The sequence below is a fragment of the Patagioenas fasciata genome, chromosome 23, assembly GCF_037038585.1.
Source record: "Patagioenas fasciata isolate bPatFas1 chromosome 23, bPatFas1.hap1, whole genome shotgun sequence".
NCBI classification, from domain to species: Eukaryota; Metazoa; Chordata; class Aves; order Columbiformes; family Columbidae; genus Patagioenas; species Patagioenas fasciata.
This window is the reverse complement of record NC_092542.1, coordinates 3,917,654-3,942,721: the sequence shown is the minus strand read 5'-3', so window position 1 is coordinate 3,942,721 and position 25,068 is coordinate 3,917,654. Positions and strand designations below refer to the sequence as shown.

Here is a 25,068-nt window from a genome sequence, read left to right as displayed (position 1 = left end):
TAGCACTAGAAAAGCAGATAACAGGACCTCCCACCTCAATTAGCACCTGAAGTCTCTGCCAGAACAGTAGAGCTGTCCAGTACTAGTCTAGGCTAGGCCAAGACATCTCTAGTCCATCACTTCTCTCATGGGGAATCAGGTTTTTTTAGACTGTGGAACAAGGTCAAAGGCATCAGGAGAATCCAAGAGCTCTTGGTGGAGGATCCCTCAGCCTAGGGCACAGGTACTCTGGATGCTGCAGCAGTGCTGGGAGAGCAATGCTGCCATCTGGGGACAGCCATGCTTTAGGCTGATTTATGACACATGGGACACGTTACGCTGTCACAGTCCTATGGAGCAAATAAAAATCATTACAAGTCAGAAGCAGAGACCATGGCACTGGAAGAATGGCAGACCACACAGGTGAGGATGAAAAAGTCCACCTTTATTTAAAAAGATTAAAAGTTCAGCTGAAACATCCTTACAAATGCTGAACGGTACATGGCAGAGAAAAGTGCAAAGAAAATTCTGCTCATTGATGAAAATGCTCTGAAGTCTGCCATTAGTATGAGATGATCACTGCTACTGACCTTTTTATCTGATGATACAGAAGGACAGGACTGTGTGATTCATAAAAGGACTCTTACACAAAAAAAATTATGATCTTTCATGAACTCATATCATAAACACAGCAGACAAAGATCCTTCTCCTTCCAGGAAGATGCTCCAATACACGTGCAAAAATACAACTGGAGTGATATAAAATAATCAAACACAGCGTAATTAACAGAATAACATTCAGACACTTTATTGGATAAGAAGAAAGGCCAGGAGGTGCTTTAGGACACATTAACAGATGGGCTGCAGCTCTGTTCATCTACCAGCGTAGACTCATCACATTGCAACACAGCTTGTCAAGAGAGACCTGAAAGAAGTTTTAGAAGATTATATTCAGGGAAAGTAGCATGGGGGAGAGGGGTAGGGAAAGAGACCCAGCACTCATCACAAAACAGACCCATAAAGGAATCTCTCTTACCACTCAGTGTCTATGTGGAGATTTTTTTGGTCTACCTACATTGGTTAAGTCACCTGTTAGGTTAGTTCATACCTAAAATGTTTTCCAGTACTAACACGCTTTTTGGAAAGCACACAGAGATAAAGCACTTTTTACTTTCAAAGCTCTCTACGACAATGATGTCGGCTCAGCATCCCTGTGAGGTAGGCAAAAATTAGCTGTTTTCTGAGGCAGAGAAGTTAAATAACTTCCTCAAAGCCATGATGAAGAATGTGTTATTTATTATTAATAGCCTTAAGAACCTGGAATGATATTGTTTTTCACAGACAGGGAATTGGAGGCAACTAGCATCTGCTAGTAAGGAATTACTGATTTTTTCATCTCCTTCTTACTATTGAAATGCTTTGAATCCCCTCCACCTTAAGAAGTGTTCCACAAAGATACACATGTACTAGTGAGCTCTTCCTTCATCTCTGTAACAAAAAGCCCTGGTCCTTTCCAGCAGTAAGGAGACACCCTACACAGGGGGCTTTTTCTTGCTAGGAAAGGGCAGCCTAGACACAATTAGAGCTACATACACTACTCCACCAATGATCAGATCCTAGATCTTTCCACCCTTACAAATAGTTATCAAAGATATGAGCCAAGTATTAGTTAAGGAATTTAGCTTGAGTACTCCAGTTTATGTAAAAGGAGTAGAAAAAGGTAACTGTCCATTGTTTTAAACTGATGGCTATACAAGAACAAGGTATCATAAAATAAAGCACGCAGCTGCTACACAGGGCAGCAACAAAGCCATGCTGGGATTAACCTAGTAAGTCTACATATCCCCAATTGCAAGGTTATAGATTCACCAGCTCTGTCCATATCCTTAGAAAAGCTTTTGCTTTGCCAAAAAGTGAAGTGTGTCTCAGAGCCAAACTGACTGTTCTTTATTCTGTAGGTCCACAAGGAAGTAACAGTAGATACTGTATTGTGTCTGTACTGAAATCAGTTTCCAAAACCTTCTCCCTGCATCCAGCTGAGCTGAACTTTTGCATTTTCTCCTCATGTTTCCAATCTAAACAAGTACTTTACTGTAGCAAGCAGCACACAGTTGCTGAAGTCCATCTCCTCTTTTCTTGTGTCTAGTCAGATTAGAGAGATCATTTGCCCAATTTTAATAAAAGATGAAACTGTGGCTCATAAAATACACCTCCAAAGAATCCTTCTCATTGACTACAGTTCAGCTGTAAAGCAAGAGACTGACAGCTGGGTAACACTGGACAATATGAAGCCATAAAAAGTCACTTAACTGTCTATACCACATAATTTTGAATCATCAACTCAGCTTTACCACTGTCAGCACACTGCACTAATATAACAGTCAGCACTTTCAGATGGACCCTCCAAGGGCAAAACTTACCTAAGACAGATGTGAGATACCACCATGTCAGTTTATTGCTGTTTTATTGCTCATGTTTAAAAGCCCTTCAATTAGTGGTTAGCACACTCACACTTGGTTGAAAAGCAAGGGTGTGCTCCAGGCACCAGCAGCTCTAGTTCAACACCTCTATCAATCCCTTTGAAGCTTTCTACACCACCTGTAAACAAACTTTTCCCCAAAATCCTGCATACAGGAAAGGAATACTTTTTCTCCAACACAGAAGAGAATTCAGTTGCCACTGAGTAACACAGTATGGATCAAATGCATCTTCGCACTGGAAGTCACGCTTTTTCCCAGTTGTGTTTGGCATGTTTTGCACACTGCTACATAATTGCTGAAACAATCAGTTCTCCAAATGGCCACATGAATGTCAAGTGGCAACATCTGCAGGAGAAAACAAAACAAAATCATAGGGTGTATGGGGCAGAAAGAGGTGAGGAACTTCAGAGCTAACTTAACATTTAAACATGATTCACCCTGGACTAGTAGGAAAAATCTTGTTAACAAAAATGGTTTCTTCCTGGTTTTTTATGCAGAGACAAAGCAATAATCCTGATTTCATTTTTCTAAACCTGTGTCTTTCTCCTATGCTGAACAGAGTTTCTTTTGGGGCTTCTTATAATAAGACACTTAACTGGAATACTCCAGGCCCCTAAATAAATGGAGAACGATAATGGAAAAAAATATCTATTTTTTTAAACTAAGATTTGTTCTTCCACTCAGTTATCCATTAATCCATATCCAGCCTGAGAAATCTGGCACTCTTTTGGCTCTCCCTTAACTCCAAGACTGCCATTTCAAATAATAAATTCTAAGCAAATGCAAAAATGGAAACCATTTGTTTTTCTAGGCATTGAAGGCTTTTCAGTTGTATGATTTGCATTTACAGCTTCAGTTTTCATAGCGGGATACAAATTTTGGCTTAAAGTTTGTGCAGTGGGCTATTCGTGCTCAATTTTAGCACCAACATTCCACAGAGATACATAACACTGAAATTTCTAGACTATCAGGACCAGGCAGAAACAACAGTTAATGAATTAGTATCTAGTGCATTTCAGGGGGCTTGGAAATAAAAGCTCAAAATTTGTCTAGGAAAAACAAAACATACAACAGATGAAGATGAACTACGCTCGCAAGGGAGTGAAGTAATAGCACCTACATCGTTGTGACACTAAACATTTGGCAGTGTTTTCTGTTTATCACACAGGAGACATGAGACTCCTTGACCATGGTAAGAAAAGGAGTGATAAGAGCAATCACTGTGCTTGTGAAGGTAACAGCAAGTGTGCATTTGAGGCTCAATCTTACTTTCATTGAGTTGATAGTGAAAGAATTCAGTGGCAGAAGGATGAGGTTCTTTAAATGTTTCCTTGTCCTCATGTCACCTTGCTCCACACTGAAGCAAAGCTGTACAGTTCACACCTTCTGAAGAACTGACAAATAACTTTTTAAAGACTGTTGCACAAGCTAACCAAGACCAGAAATCATCAAATTCACATACAATCAACAGCTCAACATGGTCTCTCCATTCTTCCCACTGTTCATAGTGGGTCATCTCCCCACATCATCCACTGTTAATTGACATTAATACTGAATTGTGAGGCCTGTCCCCACAGCTCTTGTTACAGTTTGGGCAGAGCACCGGCTGGTGCCAGCGTAATACCAAAAACATAGAAAAGCCCCAGGAGGAGGTTGAGTTTGGCTGTCCGCTGAGGAATTTTGTTGAAGCTCTGACTCCGAAACTGCCTCTCCAGTGAAAAGGCCATGGGGATGGTGAGGAGCGGCAACGCCATGCTGATGGTATAGCGTGTGGCCAGCACACAGAAAATCAGGTAGGGCAAGAAGAGTAGCGCGGTGTAGAGAATATAGGAGAAGGCAGGGCCGATGAGGATAGCCAGGGTGACAATACCCGCCTGCCGGTCAGACTCCATGTCCCGCGTGTTGTTGCTGTGCAGGATGGCCTCAGTACTGAGCGCTAGCGGGACAGCGTAGAGCAGCGGCGAGACAGACAGATAACCAACCTGCACAGCATGGGCAAACATGACAGCCAGGGGCCCAAAGGTGATCAGGATCACCACGTCTCCAAGGGCAACATATTTAAATCCAATTCCTGTGGCAAGACACAAGAATAAAATGAAGCATCGTCAAACAACTCAAATGACAGAAGAGAATGGATAACATAATAGATCAGCCCTTCCCACAGAAATATTGTAAAACAACCAACACACATGTAGCTATGACCGAGAAGCGTATTTTCTCTTTTTTCCAAGATAATAAAGGAAATGCAATTTCTGAATTCCTCCAGTCAAACAATGTAACAGAAACTAAGGGTCAGGTTCTAATACCCATCTTCACATCTAGAAGTACTGATTTCTGCAGAAATCTATAGAAATAAGGTACTTTCTAGTGTGATCATGCATATTAGAACCTGATCCTGAAGAAATATACAAAGCACTCAGAACAAAACACAAAACTGGCAAGATTCTTTCAATGAAAGTAACATAACTGTTTGAAAGTTCGACAGCTTGAAACTGACTTTGTTTTCATAATTATGTTTGTATCTATTCAATACAGGAATACAATAAAAACATCCTCATCTTAATAAGAACAAACACAAACTATTCTACTCTCATAATGAAACTCCACCCAGAGAATAACAACAAAGCTTTCCAAACCAAAGTAAGAGATGCCACCAATGTAAAAGAACATATGCAGTGAGCTGTACTGCTGAGGGATATGAGATACACATCACAAAAAGTTCCAGCAATAGTTCTGATTAGCATCTAGAGCCACATATGTAAATAACAATGTCTCAACATCACTTTTCAAGTGAAGAACTTAGTGTACCTCTTCCTATGCCTTCCCACAGCAATCAATGACGAAGAATACAAGTTTATGAACCAGTACTTCAGGAAATACCACCAAATATTCTTAAGGCGGTTAACTAGATAGATCACTTGTGTCTTTTCGAAACCCTTGACAGGTCAACTAGTTCTGTCACATTTACATTCCGACTCACAGCAAATGGGATACAGTGCTTACCTCCAGTGTAAAGGAAGGAGCTGGAAAGTCCTCCAAAGTAAATCAGGGCCAGGTGCTCCAGCTTGAGCGTTGAGAGAGTGTAGAGCCCAGCCGCACAGATACAGCCCACAGTGTAAAGAAAGACTCCAAACCACACCACGTCCTGGGGCTCCAAAATCTGGTCCACCAACGTCCTGTCATCGCTCTTCTTGTGATCGATGCCTTTGGAGAAGTCGTAGTAGGTGTTCACCAAGTTGCCGGCACCATGCACGGCCAGGACGGTGACAGCGCTTCCCAGCAGCAGCCTCGGGTCCAGCGCTCCCTCGGCGCGGTACGCCAGGGCGCTGCCGAGCGCCACGGGGGTGAGGGACGCACTGAAGCTCCAGGGTCTGAGCGCCAGCACATAGGCCGCGCATTTCTGCCTCCAGGAGCCGGGGGGGCCCCTCTCAGCGCCCGCCAGAGCGGAGCCGGACTCGTTCCTCTCGCTCCCGCGGGGGGTCTCGGCGCTAATGCTGATCTTCTGCACCAGGTCTCCCGGCCCCATCGCTGTCCCGGTTCACAGCAGCAGCACCTGCACGGGGAAGGGCCGTTAGCGCGGGGTTCCCGCTGCCACGGCCGCGCGCGTGCGGCGCCTCAGGGGGAGAGGCGCGCGCCGCCCCTTCCCGCCCGCAAGCGCCGCGCGCCCCGACCGCCCGCCCGCGCCCACCAGCCGCTCCTCGCCGCCCCCGCCGACTCGCGCAGGGGGTTCCGCGCAGGGACGCGTACCGGAACGGTGCCCGCTGTGAACATTTAAACGGTCCAACGCCGTCAAGCGCGGCTGTAAGGGGTCACCCTGAAGCACAGCCCACCACCGCTCTACGCGCCATTACGGCAAGGGAACACCTACAGCCAGGCACCGCCCCGGCTGCCCTTGGTCCAGCCGTAGGCAGCCGGACGCATTTCGGTGGCGCACACTGGGCGCGGCCCCGCACCGCGCTGTTCCTTCACGCATGCGCAAAAGTGCTACGTGAGGGAGGAGCCAGCCGGTACCTGGAAGGTGGACCTAGCCTGGACGTTTCACCAATAGAACACTCTCAGGCTTCTGATTGGTCAGTTTTACTGCCACTCATTCCCGGTTAGCTTGATGATTGACAGGAAGGCGACGGTATCTCGCGGTCCCTTGGGAAAAGGGGCGGAACTGCGAGCGCTCCTTCCCTTTTGCTACTGATCAGATGAGGTGCCTATCAAAGTTCTTCTGTCAGGCTATTGGCTAGTAGCGGCTCGCCGGTCCGTCAGGCGCGGCGGAGGGGAGGGCGCGAGGTCCGGAGCTGGGGAACCGGCGGCGATCGGGGCGGAGGCGGTGAGTGCGGCTCCGGAGCCTCCCCTCAGCATCGCCTCCCTCTTCCCTCACCCCACCTCCCGTCACGGCCCCGCCACCATGGCCCTCCCGCCTCAGCGCCCGCCGGGCTGGCGCCCCGCGCCCTGTCAGCGGCACCGGCTTCTCGGCCCCGCGCTGCGGTTCACCGCCCAGACCCGCCCGCCTGAGCCTCCCGACCCCCGCGTTGCCGCTAGAGGCCCCGTGCCCGCGCCGGCGGCGGTGCCCACCCTGCCTTGCCTCACCCTTCCCTCGCTCCCGGCCTGTGGAATGCCGGCCGTGGGATCCCAGCGGGCTCGGGCCTGCCGGCTCCTGCCCGCCGGCCGCCGCGTCCCTCCGCGGGTGCGGCGGAGAGGGAACTCCCGCGCAGGAGCGGCCCGGCCGGAGGGGATGTGGCTGCTCCCTTGGCCCGGGGGAGGTTCTCCGAGCTCCCAGCCGCGGGGGAGCCCTGGAGCCACCTCACGGTGTAATCCCGGTGGATCTTTGTGTGGGGGTTATTTAGGGAGAGAGAAGTCGAATTTTCCTTGCCTTGTGTCGCTGTGGGGCCTTCTGTCGAGTACTTGGGCTGGGCTTATGTAACCTGAAAATCGAGGAGTTCAGACCTCTGAAATATTCTCCACATAAAGAGGGACTCATGAGAGAGTTTGGTTATGTGTTATGATAGCAAACATCCTGTTGCAATGATTGGTGTTGCTATAGTTAGACTTCCCATCTCTAAATATCTACTGGAGAATGTAACAGGCCCTGAGTGCTGAGTTTTCCTTGTGTTGGTATAAAGTGAGGATTTCTGTGGAGAAACTTGGATGAAAATGTTCAAAGAGTCAGATATTATAATGATTGTGATGACTTGTAGGATAAACCCTAATGTGACCTTGCTATTTTTCAGCTATTGCATGACTCTGGATTTAGAATTAGATCACCATGGGGTGGGCACCTGACCTACTGGAGCGTATTTGGATATTAGAGGAACTGGAGAGCAAGTAGGCTGGGGGTCAAGGTGTTGTATGGTGATACAGTTTTATCACAGAGTTGCAAGGCTTAAGGAATAGTTGTGACTTGTAATTTTATGCTTTCCTGTTTTGGAAACAGCAGGGACAGCATTAAGAAAGAAGCTCGGAGATTTCTATAGCTGAAAGCAGTAAAAAAAAGTCTTTTTCTGAAGAACTTGCAGGACTTGATGCCCCAAAGCCCCAACATACCGCCATCATGTCGGGCACTGTGTCCATTCTCCAACAATTTGCCAACGGCTTGAAGAGTCGCAGTGAAGAGACGAGGGCGAAAGCTGCCAAGGACTTGCAGCATTATGTCACCATGGAGCTCCGCGAAGTGAGTGCTGGAAACGAGATCGTTTGTCCCTGTCTGTCATATGAGTGTAGACCTGAGTACTTTGGGGATGGAGGTTTTGGAAATATGGAAGCTGGTCTTAAGAGAGGAGGTGGGGCATAGCCGGGAGCTTACCTTCACCCCAGCATGGAGGAGAGATGAATGAGTTGGTGACACAGACGGGCTATCAAGCACCAGAATAAATAAACATGACATGTCTAGGGCACAAAAAAGAGATACTGTTTTACGTTTATAATGTATGGTTGGTTTAATTTGTTTCTGTTTAAGTGACATAAGAAGCATTGTCTTCATGGAGGTTTTGGGAGGCAGGAAGGAATGAAAAAATGCTAAAAGCTGATTTGAACTTCTTTTTACAGATGAGTCAGGAAGAATCTACCAGGTTTTATGATCAGCTGAACCATCACATATTTGAGCTGGTCTCCAGCTCCGATGCAAATGAAAGGAAGGGTGGCATTCTAGCTATAGGTGAGTGAACGTGCTTAATGCCTCTGGCAAATTTTCTCTTCACGCATCTGTCTTTAAGGATAAATTTTCAAAAGGAATGAGCTTTTATAATCGGGGCCTTACGTCTGACTGCTCAGTGTGCTGGGCATGTGCTAGTTGCTGGGTTCTGAAAAACTGTCTGTAAGTGTCAGCACAGGAGCTGCTGAGTGCTGAGAGTGGCTGAAAACCTGGTGCTTAATGGGCCCTGAGCTCTTCTGGGAGCCCAGCATCAAATGTGAGTGCTGAGCTCAGCTGAGAACAGCTTGTACTGTCCATTTATATGTATCAGGGTGGTCTGACTTTTCTCAGCTTTCTTCTGAGGAGATTGATTCTTGTTATTTAATTTACCTGGCTCAATAACAGCAGCTTCCACCCCTGACTGAGGGAGAACCTACAGCATTGCTCCTTTTCTCTACAGCGAGCCTTATCGGTGTTGAAGGAGGTAATGCCACCCGTATTGGCAGGTTTGCCAACTACCTGAGGAACCTCTTGCCATCAAATGATCCTGTTGTAATGGAGATGGCCTCCAAGGCTATTGGGCGGCTTGCAATGGCAGGTGACACCTTCACAGCTGAGTATGTGGAGTTTGAGGTGAAACGAGCTCTGGAATGGCTGGGAGCTGACAGGAATGAAGGTCGAAGACATGCAGCTGTAAGTGATTTATTTTTTTTCTTCACCTGTCTCAGAATGGGATGGTTAGGATTAGCCAACAGTGGTGGATGTGCACAGAAAGCTGTGGTAAAGCTCTGCTCAGGATCAGAAAAGCTGCCAGTCTTAGTATCTGTTACAGATATGCTGCTGCCTCATTGCTTCTGCCTTAGCCCAGTGACTAAAGTCTGAGACACCATTGTGCTGGGAGCTGTAAAAGTATGGAGCTGGAAGGAGCCCATGCTCGCAGTCATTAACAGCCTAAATAAGTGATCTATGGTCTAGAAATTAGGAGGTTTGTCGATGGGTGCTCATCCTCAGAGATTGTCACTGTTTGTCTTCCCACCTCCAGGTTCTTGTCCTGCGTGAGCTGGCAATCAGCGTGCCTACCTTCTTCTTCCAGCAAGTGCAGCCATTTTTTGACAATATATTTGTGGCTGTGTGGGATCCCAAACAGGCCATCCGAGAGGGAGCTGTTTCTGCCTTAAGAGCCTGCCTTATCCTCACCACCCAACGCGAGCCGAAAGAGATGCAGAAGCCCCAGTGGTACAGAGTAAGAAAATAACTTTGTTTTGAAGCAGCTCCTCGTAATGCAATACAAATGATCAAATGCCAGTTTTTAGAAGATTTGTCTAAGCTAAGAACCTGTGTCACCTTTGTCAGAATGTCCGGCTGTCAGTAGAAAACTGGCTTCACTTGAAAGGGTTGAAAATATAATGACTTACAAAAATGAGTATTTCCTTTAGCCCCCTGTAAAGGTAAGCATGAGACTTAATTCCATCAAGAATCTATTACTCTGCAGCTCATTTTCAGCTGTTGAGCGTGACCTAGTTTTACAGCCAAGCAGTCATCTATCTATTGTCCTCTCTTACTACCAGATGGTTTTATTAGTGTAGGTAAACCATGAGTGAAAAGGTAAGGGTTCTTTTGCTTTGCTGCCACTGTCACTTGGATTCAAGCTTCATGATATCAAATAAGGATATGGCAGTGCAGCCAAATGTTGTGAACTTGGATTTCTCATAGTCAAATATGTGATGCAGATATGGATGAAGTTTATACCATGGCATGGCTGACTGGCTGTTTGATTAATGCTGTTGAAAGTGCTCTGTGCCAGAGTCCACAACTTCTGGGTGAATCTGAATTTTGTGGTGTTGTACTCTGTTATTACTCAATTGAGGTTTGTGGCTGCTCTTGGAAAATTACAGGGCATCAGTAACTCTTGATTGGTAGTACTACTTTATTTCCAGAGGCTTTGTTTCTACATGATCACGGAGATTTTTTTTTCTTTTTCCGGAAGCATACATATGAAGAGGCTGAGAAAGGCTTTGATGAGACTTTGGCCAAAGAAAAAGGAATGAACCGTGATGACCGAATCCATGGTGCCTTACTGATCCTCAATGAGCTAGTGAGAATCAGCAGTATGGAGGGAGAGGTGAGCAAATTAACAAGATGGGGATTATGGCTTTTGGTTGCCAGATTGATTAACAATGTGTAGCATCTCAGCAATCAGTGGAACTACCCCATTGTGTCTGAAATGGGGTTGTTGGGCTGAAAAGTCATGTGAACACAGTCAGAGTGTTGATTATTACAAATGAATGTCTGTCAGAAATAACAGTGACAAGTTTGGGCTGAGTAGGTGTTAAGCTCTGATGGAAAGTGCTATTAACTGGATTAATTATAACAAAAAAGAATTCTATAGAGAATGAGGGCTCTCTTCATATTAGATACCAAAATATTTTTGCTGGATTTTGCTTGGCTGATGCTTTACAACCATTTGTATATCAGTTATGCTGCTCAGGAGATTTAGATAGCACTGTGTTGTGAATCACTTATTCAGCTACTTAAAAAAAAAATCCTACATTTCTACTTTGTCCAGCGCCTTAGAGAGGAGATGGAAGAGATCACTCAGCAGCAGCTTGTGCATGACAAGTACTGCAAAGACCTGATGGGCTTCAGTACCAAACCTCGCCACATCACTCCCTTCACTAGCTTCCAGTCTCTTCAGCCCTCCCAGTCAAACGCTTTGGCTGGTCTTCTGGGGTACAGTGCCCACCAAGGAATCATGGGGTTCGCAACCTCACCTGTCCCAGCAAAGTCTACATTGGTAGAAAGTCGATGCTGCAGGGATCTAATGGAAGAAAAGTTTGATCAAGTAAGTGTTTGTTCTTCAACTTGTCTACCACCAACACTGATTCTTGTAGAGTGATTGTCCTCCATGTCCTTACTTAGCAGGTAGTACTACCTAGTATTGAACTGAGGCACCAAAACCCATTAGTTATATGTATCCTGGCTTTGTCACTGTCTTAGAGCAAGTGAATTACCTTCTTTGGAAGCAATCTTAATTAGTCATTTTTCTGATGGACTCTGAAGCCAGATGTCAGTAAGAATGCCTTATAGCATACGGGTAGTAAACATTCATGCATTACTGCCCATGGCCACCCTTCAAAGCCCAATCTATCTCTTTTCAGGTGTGCCAGTGGGTTCTCAAGTGCAGAACCAGCAAAAATTCTTTGATCCAGATGACAGTTCTCAATCTGCTACCACGGTTGGCGGCTTTCCGGCCTTCAGCATTCACAGGTGACAAGACAGATGGTTGGATGTTAGAAGTGTTGCTGCAATTGAGCTGGAAGTTTTCCAGTTTTCTTTGGTCCAGATGAGCTTGTGCAGGCAATGCAGCAGTACAAACATGCTTGTAAGATGAACAAATTCCTCTGTGGGAGGACAGTCTTTTTTTTCTGAATAAGTGTGACTTCATATCTGATGCTGAAATGTTACTCTGATGAAGAAAATTGATTGAAAACTATTGCCGAATTCTGTGATCAATACCTTGAGAGAGAACCTCCTTTCTGTGTTGTGTTCTTTTGTTGTTATCAGAGTTGGAGGCAAGTCACAAGCTGCTCTAAGCGAGTTGGAACAAACTTGGTGTTATTATTTCAACTTTCCAATTAATCACTGTAAAAACAAGATGCTTGAATCTTATTTGCCTATAGAACTTGTTGCAGTGTGTTTTTTTTTTTTTCTCCCAGCTCTATTTTTTTTGTGATTTTTGTTGTTGTTGTTGTTCTTGTTGTTAAGAGAAACCATGTAAAATGTTTAAAGCCCAGAAGGCTGAGATGTGTTTGCTGCTGTTCATGTCAGCAAATTTTATGTCTGTTCCATTGTATTTGTGAAGATTTTGTTGCAAATGTGATGCAACTGCATGAACCTGAACAAGTTCCAATATCCTTATTTTCCTGTCTTCTGGGCAGCTGATCAGTATCTTCCTGACACCATGAATCACGTTCTCAGCTGTGTGAAGAAGGAGAAGGAGAGAACAGCAGCCTTCCAGGCCTTGGGTTTGCTTTCTGTGGCTGTGAGGTCTGAGTTTCAAGCTTACCTGCCAAAAGTCCTTGAAATCATAAAAGCAGCTCTTCCACCAAAGGACTTTGCTCACAAGTAAGTATGTGAAGGTTAGAGAAAGAAACTGAAACACCTGTTCTTTGTGTAGTTTTTGTGATGTGGAATCAAATTATTGTATTAAAATCACTGGTGTTTCTGTTAAGACTGGTAACACAGATGTGGGATGAGGAAAGATGTTTGAAAAATAGCAGCTCCTCTTAAGTAACTTTTTATGTGGTCCCTTTCCAGGAGGCAGAAGTCTGTGCAGGTTGACGCCACAGTCTTCACCTGCATTAGTATGCTGGCACGAGCCATGGGACCCAGTATCCAGCAGGATATCAAAGAGCTTTTGGAACCGATGCTGGCTGTGGGCCTGAGGTGAGGACAAGGCACGGGAGTGTGTTTTTCTGTTAGCCACTGGATGGCATTGTTGGCCATACAGAATGAGACCTTGAAAGTCTTCGGGGTTAGAAGGATTCTTGCTTTTAAATGATCTTCCAGAAGATCAGTTTAGCACTCTCAGAAGAATAATATGTTTTAAGTGTTAATGTGTTTATCGAGTTACTTAAGAGCACTGGTCTCTGTGTAAAGAAATCTTCTTGTAGAACAACTAGTGAATTCAGAAGCAATCTCCTTTACTTCCTGCTATTCAAACACTTTTGGCAACAGCCTGCAAAAATTTAAAAAGCCTCTGAAGGCCAGCAGGTTTCTGCCATATCGAATTGGCAGGGAAGGAGAATTGAAGAGCTGAATTATTTGCTCCTGGCTTCTTTCACCTTTGGAGCTGACAGTTCCCGTTGTAAATTTCCTAGCTTGTGAAACACTAAGTATGGGAGAATATGGAGCAAGTACCCAGGTGATACAAAGCTGTTTAGATTAGATTAATGTTAACATCTGGAAGTGAATTTAGTTACCTTTGTGTCTAAAAAGCACTAGTATAAGGAATCACATTTGTAACAGTATTCTATGTTGCCAAATGTAGCAATGTGTGCTGTGGTCTGGGCAGTTTGCTCAGCAGGTTGGTGCAAGGTCATCCTGCCTGAGTTGATGCACTTGTGCTCTGCTTTCAGGTGTTGCTGTGAATGCCCACAATTATCCTCTGATGGGCAAAGGCATAAACAAAAAGGTGAAATACGCACCTCACTGTTTCTGTTCTAATGACTACCTGCCTGCTTCTTGCCCTCAGCCCTGCTCTGACAGCCGTCCTGTATGATTTGAGTCGTCAGATCCCCCAGCTGAAGAAAGATATCCAGGATGGGCTGCTGAAAATGCTCTCCCTTGTTCTAATGCACAAGCCTCTGCGACATCCAGGCATGCCCAAGGGCCTTGCCCACCAGCTTGCCTCCCCTAGCCTCACCAACATCCCAGAGGCCAGCGATGTGGGTAGCATCACCCTTGCCCTTCGTACACTAGGGAGCTTTGAGTTTGAAGGTAAGATGAAATAAGGAAGCAGAGAGTCAAGGCGTATGGGATATAGACACTAGTGCGTTGGAGTAGAGTACAAGTAGCAGGAATACTTTCTTTAAACTCCTGTTTCCTGGTAAGACCAGTAATCGAGGTGTAAACCTGTGTTAAACTCCACATCTTCTTCTTTCTAGGCCACTCTCTGACTCAGTTTGTTCGGCACTGTGCAGACCACTTTCTGAACAGCGAGCACAAGGAGATCCGGATGGAAGCAGCCCGCACGTGCTCTCGCTTGCTCACACCTTCCATCCACTTGATCAGTGGCCATGCACATGTGGTCAGTCAGACGGCAGTGCAGGTTGTGGCTGATGTTCTGAGCAAACTGCTCGTGGTTGGAATAACTGACCCAGGTTAGTGTGGGGTTCAGGAAAAAAAGAGTTCTTCCACATGTTAGTTTTAGCACATGAGCAGGTCATATTAAGGTTGTGGTAGAATTTGAACAGATTTGCCACTAACGTAATCTGTCCTTCTTTACAAGGTAAAAACATCTCCCAATTTCTCTTCTCATATCTTGGTTTTTGAGATATTGATAGAACAGTGCTGCAAAATGCTTAGACTCTGCCCTTGGTAATCCTTTGAACTAGGTAGAGCCTTGAGAGTTCTTTTGCTACTATACTGTGTCATGACCTTTAACTTTGTCGTTTGGGAAGGGATTGGTCCCTCCTGTTGAATCTTCCTACCTGATTTTTTTTTTTTTTTATGCTTTTGGTTGCAGTATAGTAACCTGAGATGGGTTCTTTCTCTGTACACTGCTTCTGAATGTGCCACTTGTACTGATCTGGATATCGGGGCAGCACTGAATCTGTTGGGCTGACCTACGCAGTTTCTCCTGTGTGGAACACTGATGTATTGTCTCATGCTGGGGAAGTTCTCAGCATTTCCCTGAGGCTGTGAAGAATTTTTGAGGCCAGTTTGTGAATAAGGGCAATAATAAGGAGTTTACTGCTTTTAAAGAGAAACAAATGTGTGTTCTTGCAGACCCAGACATACGTTTCTGTGTGTTGGCTTCTCTGGACGAGCGATTTGATGCTCACCTTGCCCAGGCGGAAAATTTGCAGGCTCTTTTTGTGGCCCTGAATGATCAAGTATTTGAAATCCGAGAGCTGGCCATCTGTACTGTGGGTCGTCTGAGCAGCATGAACCCTGCTTTTGTCATGCCTTTCCTGCGCAAGATGTTAATCCAGGTAATGAAGAGGGATGCCTGCAGTGAAAATAGAGTACCTGGTGTTGAGATTAAGATGATGCTAAAGAACTGGGCTGTCTAGCTGCAGTGGATGTCTGGGAGGGTGGGAGAGTATCTCCCTTTTTGGAAAAGATTTATTACCCAGCTTAGTAGGTTGCAGGAAATCTAGTGGTAGATGTTTGGACCAAAGCTCTAAGGGTGTAAGAAAAAAAAGAACAGCTGTTGTAATTTTACCCCAGTCATCATGCAGGAGTGTTTTCTGTCTGTATTGAGGAAGAATGTTCTGTGCTTCTTTTAGGTGAATGGATGGCACCACTTCATAAATGTAGATAGTTTTGGAGCCATCTGTTCAGTTTTAGGCTTATTAATTTTAGCTTCATTTAGACATAAATGACTGAATTGAGCCTAAATGTAGAACATCCTTTACAGGTGCTGAGATTGTTTGTTTCTTTTTGTTGTCACTGGATAGTGACAGTGCCTGCCTTTATGTTTCCTGTTCTCATGCTTCCATTGTCTTTGCTGCAGATTCTAACTGAGCTGGAACACAGTGGTGTTGGCAGGATTAAAGAGCAAAGCGCTAGGATGTTGGGTCACCTGGTTTCTAACGCTCCACGCCTCATTCGTCCGTACATGGAGCCTATTCTTAAGGTAGAGTTTCTGTACATTTCCTGGTGACTTTGGAGTGAGATGATACAGCAAGTGGATACATGACCGTCAGGAGCTGCAGTTCTTCTACTTCATCATAGCAGGAAAAAATCAGATTGGTGTGGGTGAAACCCACAGTAACACCTGTATGTGACAGTGTAGCCTATTTTGATTCTGGATTTGCACAAATGTTGTGAAATTACTGTTGTAATGCTCACCATGATGCAAGTTGAGTTCCTGTGGAGTCAATTTTGGGTGCAAAAAACCAGATTATTTTGGGTATTGTATGTACAGCAAGGGGTCTTCTAAACACATTCTGGTTTGTTCTCCTGTCACCTGCCAGGCACTGATTGTGAAACTGAAAGATCCTGATCCAGATCCAAATCCAGGGGTGATTAACAACGTCCTGGCTACCATAGGGGAGCTTGCACAGGTAAGGACACTGCAGATGCCTCTTTGCTGTCCTTGTCAGTTGTTAAGCTTCTGGCCATGCTAGATGAAGGACTTTGAATTTTGTCTTCAATAGGTCAGTGGGCTGGAGATGAGGAAGTGGGTAGATGAGCTTTTCATTATAATTATGGACATGCTTCAGGACTCCTCTCTGCTGGCTAAAAGACAAGTAAGTGTTTGATAACTACATTAAACTTGCCATCTGCTGTGACCAAAGCTGTAATGAAATATCCATATGTCCTATTGTAGCTGCTAAAATGAACCTTTAAATCACTCAGGTTTCTCTTGTGGAGTGTACGGTCACACTCGTGACACACAGGCAGGGATTGCAGTGCCTGTCTGTTGTGACAGTACAGAATTGTGAAAGGAAAACAAGAAGAAAAAAAAAGGAAGCATTTTTTATTGCAAGACTTGGACTCACTGAATTTGAATTGTATCTCTGAGGGGTGACAATTATGGCAGTCAGAGTCTGACAAATTATTATCGCTTTCTTTACTATTGCTTATTAAAAAACATTTTATAGAGGCTTTCAAACTATGGTTTACAGTATGATCCTAAAATGTTCAGAGAAACTTTACAGAAATTGAATGCCTGATGGATCAGGAGACGTAATAAATTCCATGGTCAAAACTAATCTCCGGGCTTGATCTTTCCAGGTGGCTCTTTGGACACTGGGACAGCTTGTGGCCAGCACTGGTTATGTGGTGGAACCCTACAGGAAGTACCCAACTTTGCTGGAGGTGCTTCTGAACTTCCTGAAGACGGAGCAGAACCAGGGCACCCGTAGAGAGGTATGAGCACAAAGCTGTCGCACAACCATTTCTAAAAGTTTTTTGGGGGGAGAGAGTCACTTTAGTTGTGGATCTTCATTCTTTAATCCTTGGGACCTTGCCAAACATGTGGATTCATATGTTGATTTTTACCTTGCTGTTGAAGTTCTGATCAGTTTTCTTTTTCCTTCTGTCTTATCAGGCTATTCGTGTGTTAGGGTTGCTGGGTGCTTTGGACCCTTACAAACACAAAGTCAACATTGGAATGATTGATCAGTCACGAGATGCTTCAGCCGTCAGCCTCTCAGAGTCCAAATCCAGCCAGGATTCTTGTAAGTGTCTGACTTTCTTTCAAGGGAATGGCTTTATAATGTACAAACAGCTCCTGATTTCTTTATTATTATTCTGTTGTTGTTTTGTCTTGTTGTTAGCAGTTTGGCTCATCTTCTTAACAAATTATTAGTGTACGTGTTTTCATGTAATACTAGTGTGCTCATGCTCGTGCCTAATACTAGGGTGCTTCAAGACCATTTAGTATGCAGCTTGTGACGCTGCCTTCTTTCTTCTAGCGGACTACAGTACCAGTGAGATGTTGGTGAACATGGGCAACCTCCCCCTGGATGAGTTCTATCCAGCTGTCTCTATGGTGGCACTGATGAGAATTTTCCGAGACCAATCCTTGTCCCAACACCACACTATGGTAGTTCAGGCCATCACCTTTATTTTCAAATCTCTTGGGCTGAAGTGCGTGCAGTTCCTGCCCCAGGTCATGCCAACGTTCCTTAACGTTATACGGGTTTGTGATGGTGCCATCCGAGAGGTGAGTGTACTAGGGACCGCTCCTTCTTCCTTCCTGTTCTGCTGCCCTAACGTAAGAATCCATTTTTTAAAAGAGAACGCGACTGGCTTTTTGCATTGCCGTGCTATGTGTTGCTGCCTGGCATGCTGCAGAAATGAGGTTCAGCTTTGCTTTTTCTGTTCTGTGAGCATTTGGTAGAATATCCAGTGGAAACAATTTTTCTGTTATGTATTGAAACAGCTGCTTCTGAGCATAATCCTTGGAAGGCCAATATTAGATCTTTTTTTTTAATCAAGCTGGTCTTGTTCAGGAAAACAGTCTGTGCAGCTTCCAGAGCTTTCAGTGATCTCTGCATTAATATACTGTTGAAAGCAGTATTATTAAATAATAGACATAGATTCTTTCAATTTCTGATGCAACCGCGTACTTTGGCTCATCTGTGAGAAGGAAAATTCAATTTGCTCCAGTCTGTTAACATTCAGAGCAGCGTGGGTGGTGATTCCACAGCAGTGCTTTCTCTTCCTCCCCACTGAAGTCACAGCTATAGAAGGAAATGAGCACTGCGTGAAGATAATAATGAGCTTAAGGTTCACCTCACCAGAGATGGCTGCTCTTTGCCAAGCCTTTTCCCCAGGCAGCTGAAAATAATCTCTGGGGTGGGAAGGGCAGTTTGTACTGGTTATTGGTGCTGTGTTTTATAGGTGGGATGGGTGCTCCCTTAGCAGAATCCCAACCCTGCTATAGAACCGCTGTTTTCTCCCAGACTGAACTACTACTCAAATTGGAAGGAAAACATCTCACACGCCTGGGTTGGCCGAACTCCTAGACCTGACTGATCTAACTTGCTTGAAAGCTATGCAGTTGTGCACACTCTGTTTAAAAATTTTCAGGTAAAAGAAGATGGTGAAAGTGTACTGGGGAGAAGAGCTGAGGTGGGTACACGTGACACTAAAGCCTAAAGGAGGCAGGTCCTTGTCTTACATGTAAGCATCCTTTCACAACACCAAAAAAAGGCACAGGACAGGAGCTCAGGGTCCATTTCTGGTAAATGTAGGTGTCCTGCTTGCACTAATGTAGCTGATGTTCTTTTTTTCTTAGTTTTCAGAAATAAACCTGTTATCTCTTTTTCTGAGCTCCATATTTTGTCACTATAGTCCTCAAATACTGCATGAAAGAAATGAAATTTCATCTATGATAACTTACATTTTCCTATAGGAAAAAAATGCTATATGCATTTATTTTGTGGAAAAAGTGATTTAACCCTCATTATTTTATACCAATCTCAAAAGTAAATTCGTTGTGATGATTGGGGCAAAAGGAATTGCAAGACTGTCATAGTATATCTGAATAAAATTGTCTCACTCAAAATTATGCTATGGTACAATCAACCATCTTTCAAAACCACATTTCTGGCAAGGACCAAAGTCTCTTCCCCAGTGACTTCTCACCAATATGTCTTGGTGGTGATGGGAAAGAGTACAGAAAGAGTATCTTAAAATGTGTGCTAGTTTGGTTTACAGGCAGGGGCAAAAGATTAGGGGCTACATTTTTGGAAGCATCCTTCAAACTTAAATTACGAAGCTCTGTAGTTGAGATGTTTGTGCTAGCAAGTCTGTTCTGACACTTCATAAATTTGCTGACACATTATAAACCCCTGTGTGTATACCTGGCTGTCTAAGGCTTTGAGCTTAGAAAAATGTTGATGCAAGATGGGGGATAAAAAAACAAAAATACACCCCCCCACCCCCACACACACACTCCCAAAACCCCAGACCACTGAGCTGAAGCTGCCAAGAATTTAGCCCCAGATGTTGAGCATATAGGAGCTATGCATGCTATTTGTTTGTTAAATGAGCTTGCAATTGGCCTGTGAAACGCCGTTTACCCAGTGCTGCTTTGATGTTTGACTAACCGACATTGATCACAACATGTTTCTTTTCCTTCCAGTTCCTGTTCCAGCAGCTGGGGATGTTGGTGTCCTTTGTGAGAAGTCATATTCGGCCCTACATGGATGAAATTGTCACCCTGATGAGAGTGAGTAGAATCTTCAAGCCAGCATTTTATTGTCCGAAAAGATGGATAGCTTTTCTCTCATTATCAAAACTATCAGTTACTTCATAAACTCATATGGAGAGCATTATTCCATGTATTTGAAGTAATAATTGTGTTTTGAAATAACATGTATTTGAAACACTAATATACACTATTACTAGTAACTGCCATAAGAGCAGCTCCTAGGTTCTGCTGGTGTCTGAGTTCTTTTGAGTGGTTGTATTTTGTGCACTTTTTGCTTTCGGAAAACTAGTTTTAGCAAGAGGTGTTTGGAGTTCATAAGTAGGTGGCATTTCACTACATTTTCACTTACTGTTTGCAAACACTTAGAAGGATTAGGAAAAATCAGCTGCTTAGAGGCTGGTTTTAGCAGCTATAAATATACTGGAGAGGGAGAGTGTTTTGAAAACAGATCAAAACTGCCAATTTATCTCAGTCTATAAGGGAAGTATAGTCCTTCCCTGTGATCTTGAATTTATTCAAAGACCATCTCCTACAGCTTGCTTTTCTTGTAATTGGTACAGCTTAGATGAAGAACTGTTTAATTTTTTTTCTTTTCTTTTGTAGGATTTCTGGGTCATGAACAACTCCATACAGAGCACAATTATCCTACTTATCGAGCAAATCGTGGTAGCTCTAGGAGGTGAATTCAAGCTTTATCTGCCTCAGCTCATTCCTCACATGTTACGGGTCTTCATGCATGACAATAGTCAGAGCCGCATCGTCTCTGTCAAGGTGAGCGGGAAGCTGCGGCAGCTGGGTTGGTTTGGCTGTTGCCGAGACAGGTGATGCCTAACGTCTTGTGCTCCAGTGGGGTTTCGTGCTGTGTTGCAACTGTAGTTCAGCAGTGCCTTGGTGTGAAATGACACAGACAATACTTTGTTTAAAGGGCACTTTTCACTGACGTATTTAAAATGCATCTCTTTAATGGTTTTGATTCACATTGGGTCATTTTTTCCCTCCAGCTATTGAATGCGATCCAGCTCTTTGGAGCTAACCTGGACGACTACCTTCATTTGTTACTACCTCCCATTGTAAAACTGTTTGATGCCCCAGATGTCCCAGTCGTGGCTCGCAAGTAGGTGTTGGTGGCTTTGCAGTCTCTTATTTTGCCTGTGGGATCCAAGTTCTGCAGTGGCTGCTTTAGCCACTTGTAGAAGTGAAATACTGCTTAGTTCCTTCCATAGATTTTCTCTCTGTTAAATCATTTTGGAAGGTTATTTTTGTTGGATGTCAGAGCACTGTTATTAGCTTTTCTTGGTTATAGACTGTTACTTTCTGGTTTTCACATGCCAGTATGTTGGTCACTGCAACTTGCAGCTAGTACTTGCAGGACAGCTTGCATTAATAGAGCCTTTTTTTCCTGTAACTGTTGATGCCTGGGACTGACCATGAATTACTGATGTATTTTTTTAAATCTCATTTCTCCTGTCTTACACCACAAGAGATAAGTCCTCCCTTCTTTCTGCTCTGACTTTAGAGCTGCTCTAGAAACAGTGGACCGCTTGACAGAGTCCCTGGATTTCACTGACTACGCTTCACGGATTATTCATCCCATAGTGCGAACACTAGATCAGAGCCCTGAGCTACGAACAACTGCAATGGACACCCTCTCCTCTCTGGTGTTCCAGCTGGGAAAGAAGGTAATATTCTTCTTAGGCTTGAAAGCTCATAAAAGGAGGAGAGACTGTCCCAAAGATCGAGGCTTTAAAGTTTGTAATGCATTCATTCTGGTTTTTAAAGAAAATAGATTTTTCTTCTTTGTTGTTTCTGGAATTAGAAGTTAGTTGGAATCAAACTTTCAGAATTGGTTTCTTGTAAGATGAATGAAACAAAGGTGGCATTTTTCTGCTCTTGGTGAGACTGAGTAACTGGCTGTTGATGCATTCCCCTCTACAGTACCAGATTTTTATCCCGATGGTGAACAAAGTTCTGGTGCGACACAGAATTAACCATCAACGCTATGATGTTCTTATCTGCAGAATTGTAAAGGTGAGTTGACAAGTATATAGGTGAGTTGTTTGCATAAGGGCACTTTGAGGATGTTTTGATGTTGAAACAGATGTAACTGGAAACTGAGTTACTCGTAACATGACGAATGGTTGTTGCTCAATTTGTGTGTGAAGTGTGTGAGATTGCATTGGGAAAATTAGTGTCAACAAGTATCAATTATTTCCTACAGAAAAATCACTGCAAGTTCTAGGTAAGAACTTAAACTTGTAGTCAATGTCATTACTTTTTTCTCAGTAGTTCTTAAATGTAGACTTATCCTATTTTTTCCACAGTTTCAGGACTTAAGAAGACCTTTTTATCCTGTATTTTCTATACTATATCCCACATTTCAAAAACTCAGTAATTGCTTTGCAATTTGAGTGTGGAACAAGCAGCACACTGCTGTTCTTGCCTTACTAGTGAGTCAAATAGGAAAGAGTACTTGTTTTAAGGTGTATTATTTTGACTTTTAATACTAGGAGATAAGATTTCTTTAGAGTTACCTTGAAAAGGGATATAATTTGAGTCCTCTGTTTTTTAAGGTATAATCATATAATGAAACACTGTTTGCTTAGCAAGTTTTGCTGTAAGATTGGATACTGCTCTGACTTTATCATCCATTTGGCTTGTAGAAAATTCCTTTTGTAAGTGTGGGTGTGATCTTCATTGTAAGCTCTTTACTGCAGGGCTATACTCTTGCTGATGAAGAAGAGGATCCCTTGATTTATCAGCACAGGATGTTGAGAAGTAACCAGGGAGAAACTTTGGCCAGTGGTCCTGTGGAAACAGGTCCCATGAAGAAGTTACATGTTAGCACCATCAACCTGCAGAAGGTGAGACCGGAGCGCTGCACAGCATGAGTTTGCTACTGAAGGGAGGAGCTATTGTGTCACATCTAAGGAGTTAATCCAGTGCATCTAAACCACATTTATTTACATCTCTCTTCTGTTGCCTGTTCTGTACAGAACTGAGTCTCAGATGCTACATTGACCTCTCTTTAAAATTGGAAGGTGCTAAGCAACTTTAGACATAGGAGCAACTGGGTTATCAGGCTCTTAGTGGCTGTGAAGTAATCTTGATGCTCTTGTTATGTGAAAGATGAACAAGGAATAGTCTGTAGCTTCTAGAGGCATCTGTTTCAGAGCCTCTATCTATATCAGTCACTTCTCTTGTATCTTAGTGCTATATTCTCTTGAAGCCTATATAGAACTTAATAGCTAAGCACTAAGTAATTTGAACAGCAAATGCATGTAGTGCTCAGTTCGGTAGTAGGATGGATTGGTTTGAAAATGCTGGGCTCAAAAATGTAATTCTAAATGCATTAAGTATTTAAGCTGATATTTCAACAGTGGCTTTCAGCTCTTGTATTTTTTTTTTTAGAAAAAGGATTATTCATGTTAAATACATGGCATGTCATGACAGGAATACATTTAGGGAATATTTCTTAGTAATGAGGCTGAAGTACTGCAAATTGTCTGGTAAAGGTAATAGATTTCAGGGAATTGAAAAGGGAATCTCAGCAACATGACTTATAGCTATAAAGAAGTAATGCTGCCTGCTGATGGATTTCTTCTGCTTTTGGATAGTGCTACAGTTGGTAGTTGAATTGTCTTGCTTTGTACTGCAGGCCTGGGGAGCGGCAAGAAGAGTTTCCAAAGATGACTGGTTGGAATGGTTAAGGAGACTGAGCTTGGAGCTGCTGAAAGATTCTTCCTCGCCGTCCTTGCGCTCATGCTGGGCCCTGGCTCAGGCGTATAATCCCATGGCTCGGTAGAGTAATTCTGTTTTTTTCAGATGACTTGAAATTGCAGATGCAAGCCAGATATTATAAGGAAAAAGAAAGTTACTTAAAAGCTCTTAGGTTCCATAAATAGAGATGTTTCCTGCTTTGGGACAAATCAAATAGCTGGCAACTTGATTTCATTTCCACCCTTCCCAGCTGGCTGCTCCTTGATGTGCACAAAATCATTCCATGGAATTCTGCGTATTAGTCTACAAATAACATAAGGCACATAAAAATGAAGTTGGAAAAACAGCAGAGTATGAAATAGTTTTGAGGATCTACTGTGGGTGAATAAAAATGCCTCTAAGTGGAATATGCCACAGCACTTTTTTTCATTTTCAACCAGTATATCTGGAGAAACTTTGAGTTTCTGTAAGCAATTACCTGCTTATCTCTTCTTGATGATATACATTTGTCATCTTCGTTCACACGCATCTGACTATTGCTGTTAGAAAAGTGTTCACTCCTGGTTTAATTTTGTTCCCATGTTTTGTTCTTCATAGCAGAAGAGCATCCTTGCTGCTGTGAAAAGTTTGGTCTAGCCTAAAACACTTGCTAGCATATGATAGTACAATAGTTCTACTCCTATAGTATCTCATCTACAGAAGGTAGCTTGATGAAAGCTAATTGCTATTTATTGTGGGTAGACATATAAATGCATTTTGTACCTCTCTTTCTCTGAATAAGAAGGCAACTACACTGTGAAATACACTTGAAATAGACTGTTTTTCATGAATAGTGGATATGAGTAATGAATCCCCACCTCTTACTCTCTTTTTTTGCTCCTCAGAGATCTCTTCAATGCTGCTTTCGTTTCATGCTGGTCTGAACTGAATGAAGACCAGCAGGATGAGCTGATCAGAAGCATTGAATTGGCGCTGACTTCTCAGGACATCGCAGAAGTCACCCAGACGCTGCTGAACTTGGCAGAATTCATGGAACACAGTGACAAGGTAGAGATGCTGTTAGGCTACTCTTTTCCAATTCTGTTTAGGTGGCTGATGTTTAGTTTATGGAAAGGGTGTGACAAGTTCACAAATACTTTCTTCTTGTTAATACCCATCCCACTTTTTATGTATCTGCTTCTACCCAGGGTCCACTGCCATTGAGAGACGATAATGGCATTGTCCTCCTGGGGGAAAGAGCTGCAAAATGTCGAGCATATGCCAAGGCCCTTCACTACAAGGAGCTGGAATTTCAAAAGGGTCCCACCCCGGCCATTCTGGAGTCTCTCATCAGGTAGGACCACAACTGCTGAGATTTCTGCTCTTGCATCAGTACC

The 25,068-nt window shown here is 43.7% G+C and overlaps 2 protein-coding genes across 5 annotated transcripts in view; one reads left to right on the top strand and one right to left on the bottom strand.

The window, feature by feature from the left end:
- Positions 1 to 762: 762 nt before the first annotated feature.
- Positions 763 to 6,419, bottom strand: UBIAD1 (UbiA prenyltransferase domain containing 1). 2 transcript variants are annotated; one of them, XM_065855187.2, is made up of 3 exons: positions 6,207 to 6,419; positions 5,463 to 6,012; positions 763 to 4,530 (listed from the first exon to the last, which is right to left on the bottom strand). In XM_065855187.2, exons 2-3 carry the CDS (start codon positions 5,983 to 5,985, stop codon positions 4,043 to 4,045), a joined length of 1,011 nt encoding a protein of 336 aa, XP_065711259.1. In that variant the 5' UTR covers positions 5,986 to 6,012; positions 6,207 to 6,419; the 3' UTR covers positions 763 to 4,042. The 2 variants fall into 2 exon arrangements, with proteins under 2 accessions (XP_065711259.1, XP_071654414.1); XM_071798313.1 differs by lacking the exon at positions 6,207 to 6,419 and having other exon boundaries at positions 5,463 to 6,128.
- Positions 6,420 to 6,674: 255 nt separating this feature from the next.
- The window catches only part of MTOR (mechanistic target of rapamycin kinase), a 54,322-nt gene continuing 35,928 nt past the window's right edge, over positions 6,675 to 25,068 (top strand). The window contains exons 1-29 of one of the 3 annotated variants that reach the window (XM_065854920.2): positions 6,675 to 6,780; positions 7,958 to 8,121; positions 8,496 to 8,604; positions 9,041 to 9,273; positions 9,623 to 9,823; positions 10,568 to 10,702; positions 11,147 to 11,422; positions 11,739 to 11,847; positions 12,519 to 12,705; positions 12,898 to 13,026; positions 13,835 to 14,079; positions 14,247 to 14,462; positions 15,091 to 15,296; positions 15,821 to 15,943; positions 16,284 to 16,373; positions 16,467 to 16,559; positions 17,047 to 17,181; positions 17,363 to 17,492; positions 17,730 to 17,980; positions 18,850 to 18,891; positions 19,907 to 19,993; positions 20,579 to 20,746; positions 20,977 to 21,089; positions 21,492 to 21,654; positions 21,911 to 22,003; positions 22,690 to 22,836; positions 23,631 to 23,773; positions 24,577 to 24,739; positions 24,880 to 25,025. In XM_065854920.2, the coding sequence (XP_065710992.1) occupies positions 8,002 to 8,121; positions 8,496 to 8,604; positions 9,041 to 9,273; positions 9,623 to 9,823; positions 10,568 to 10,702; positions 11,147 to 11,422; positions 11,739 to 11,847; positions 12,519 to 12,705; positions 12,898 to 13,026; positions 13,835 to 14,079; positions 14,247 to 14,462; positions 15,091 to 15,296; positions 15,821 to 15,943; positions 16,284 to 16,373; positions 16,467 to 16,559; positions 17,047 to 17,181; positions 17,363 to 17,492; positions 17,730 to 17,980; positions 18,850 to 18,891; positions 19,907 to 19,993; positions 20,579 to 20,746; positions 20,977 to 21,089; positions 21,492 to 21,654; positions 21,911 to 22,003; positions 22,690 to 22,836; positions 23,631 to 23,773; positions 24,577 to 24,739; positions 24,880 to 25,025 (4,253 nt within the window). In that variant the 5' untranslated portion in view covers positions 6,675 to 6,780; positions 7,958 to 8,001. Of the gene's footprint in view, positions 6,781 to 7,884; positions 8,122 to 8,495; positions 8,605 to 9,040; positions 9,274 to 9,622; positions 9,824 to 10,567; positions 10,703 to 11,146; positions 11,423 to 11,738; positions 11,848 to 12,518; positions 12,706 to 12,897; positions 13,027 to 13,834; positions 14,080 to 14,246; positions 14,463 to 15,090; positions 15,297 to 15,820; positions 15,944 to 16,283; positions 16,374 to 16,466; positions 16,560 to 17,046; positions 17,182 to 17,362; positions 17,493 to 17,729; positions 17,981 to 18,849; positions 18,892 to 19,906; positions 19,994 to 20,578; positions 20,747 to 20,976; positions 21,090 to 21,491; positions 21,655 to 21,910; positions 22,004 to 22,689; positions 22,837 to 23,630; positions 23,774 to 24,576; positions 24,740 to 24,879; positions 25,026 to 25,068 lie in introns of all 3 variants that reach the window. The other 2 variants (XM_065854922.2, XM_065854924.2) reach the window with 2 other exon arrangements.

Coding starts and splice junctions, on each gene's coding strand:
- UBIAD1 (XM_065855187.2), bottom strand. CDS start 5,985: ATGGGGCCGGGAGACCTGGTGCAGAAGATCAGCATTAGCGCCGAGACC. Junction 4,531..5,462: donor CTCCTTCCTTTACACTGGAG/GTAAGCACTGTA, acceptor GTCTTGCCACAG/GAATTGGATTTAAATATGTT.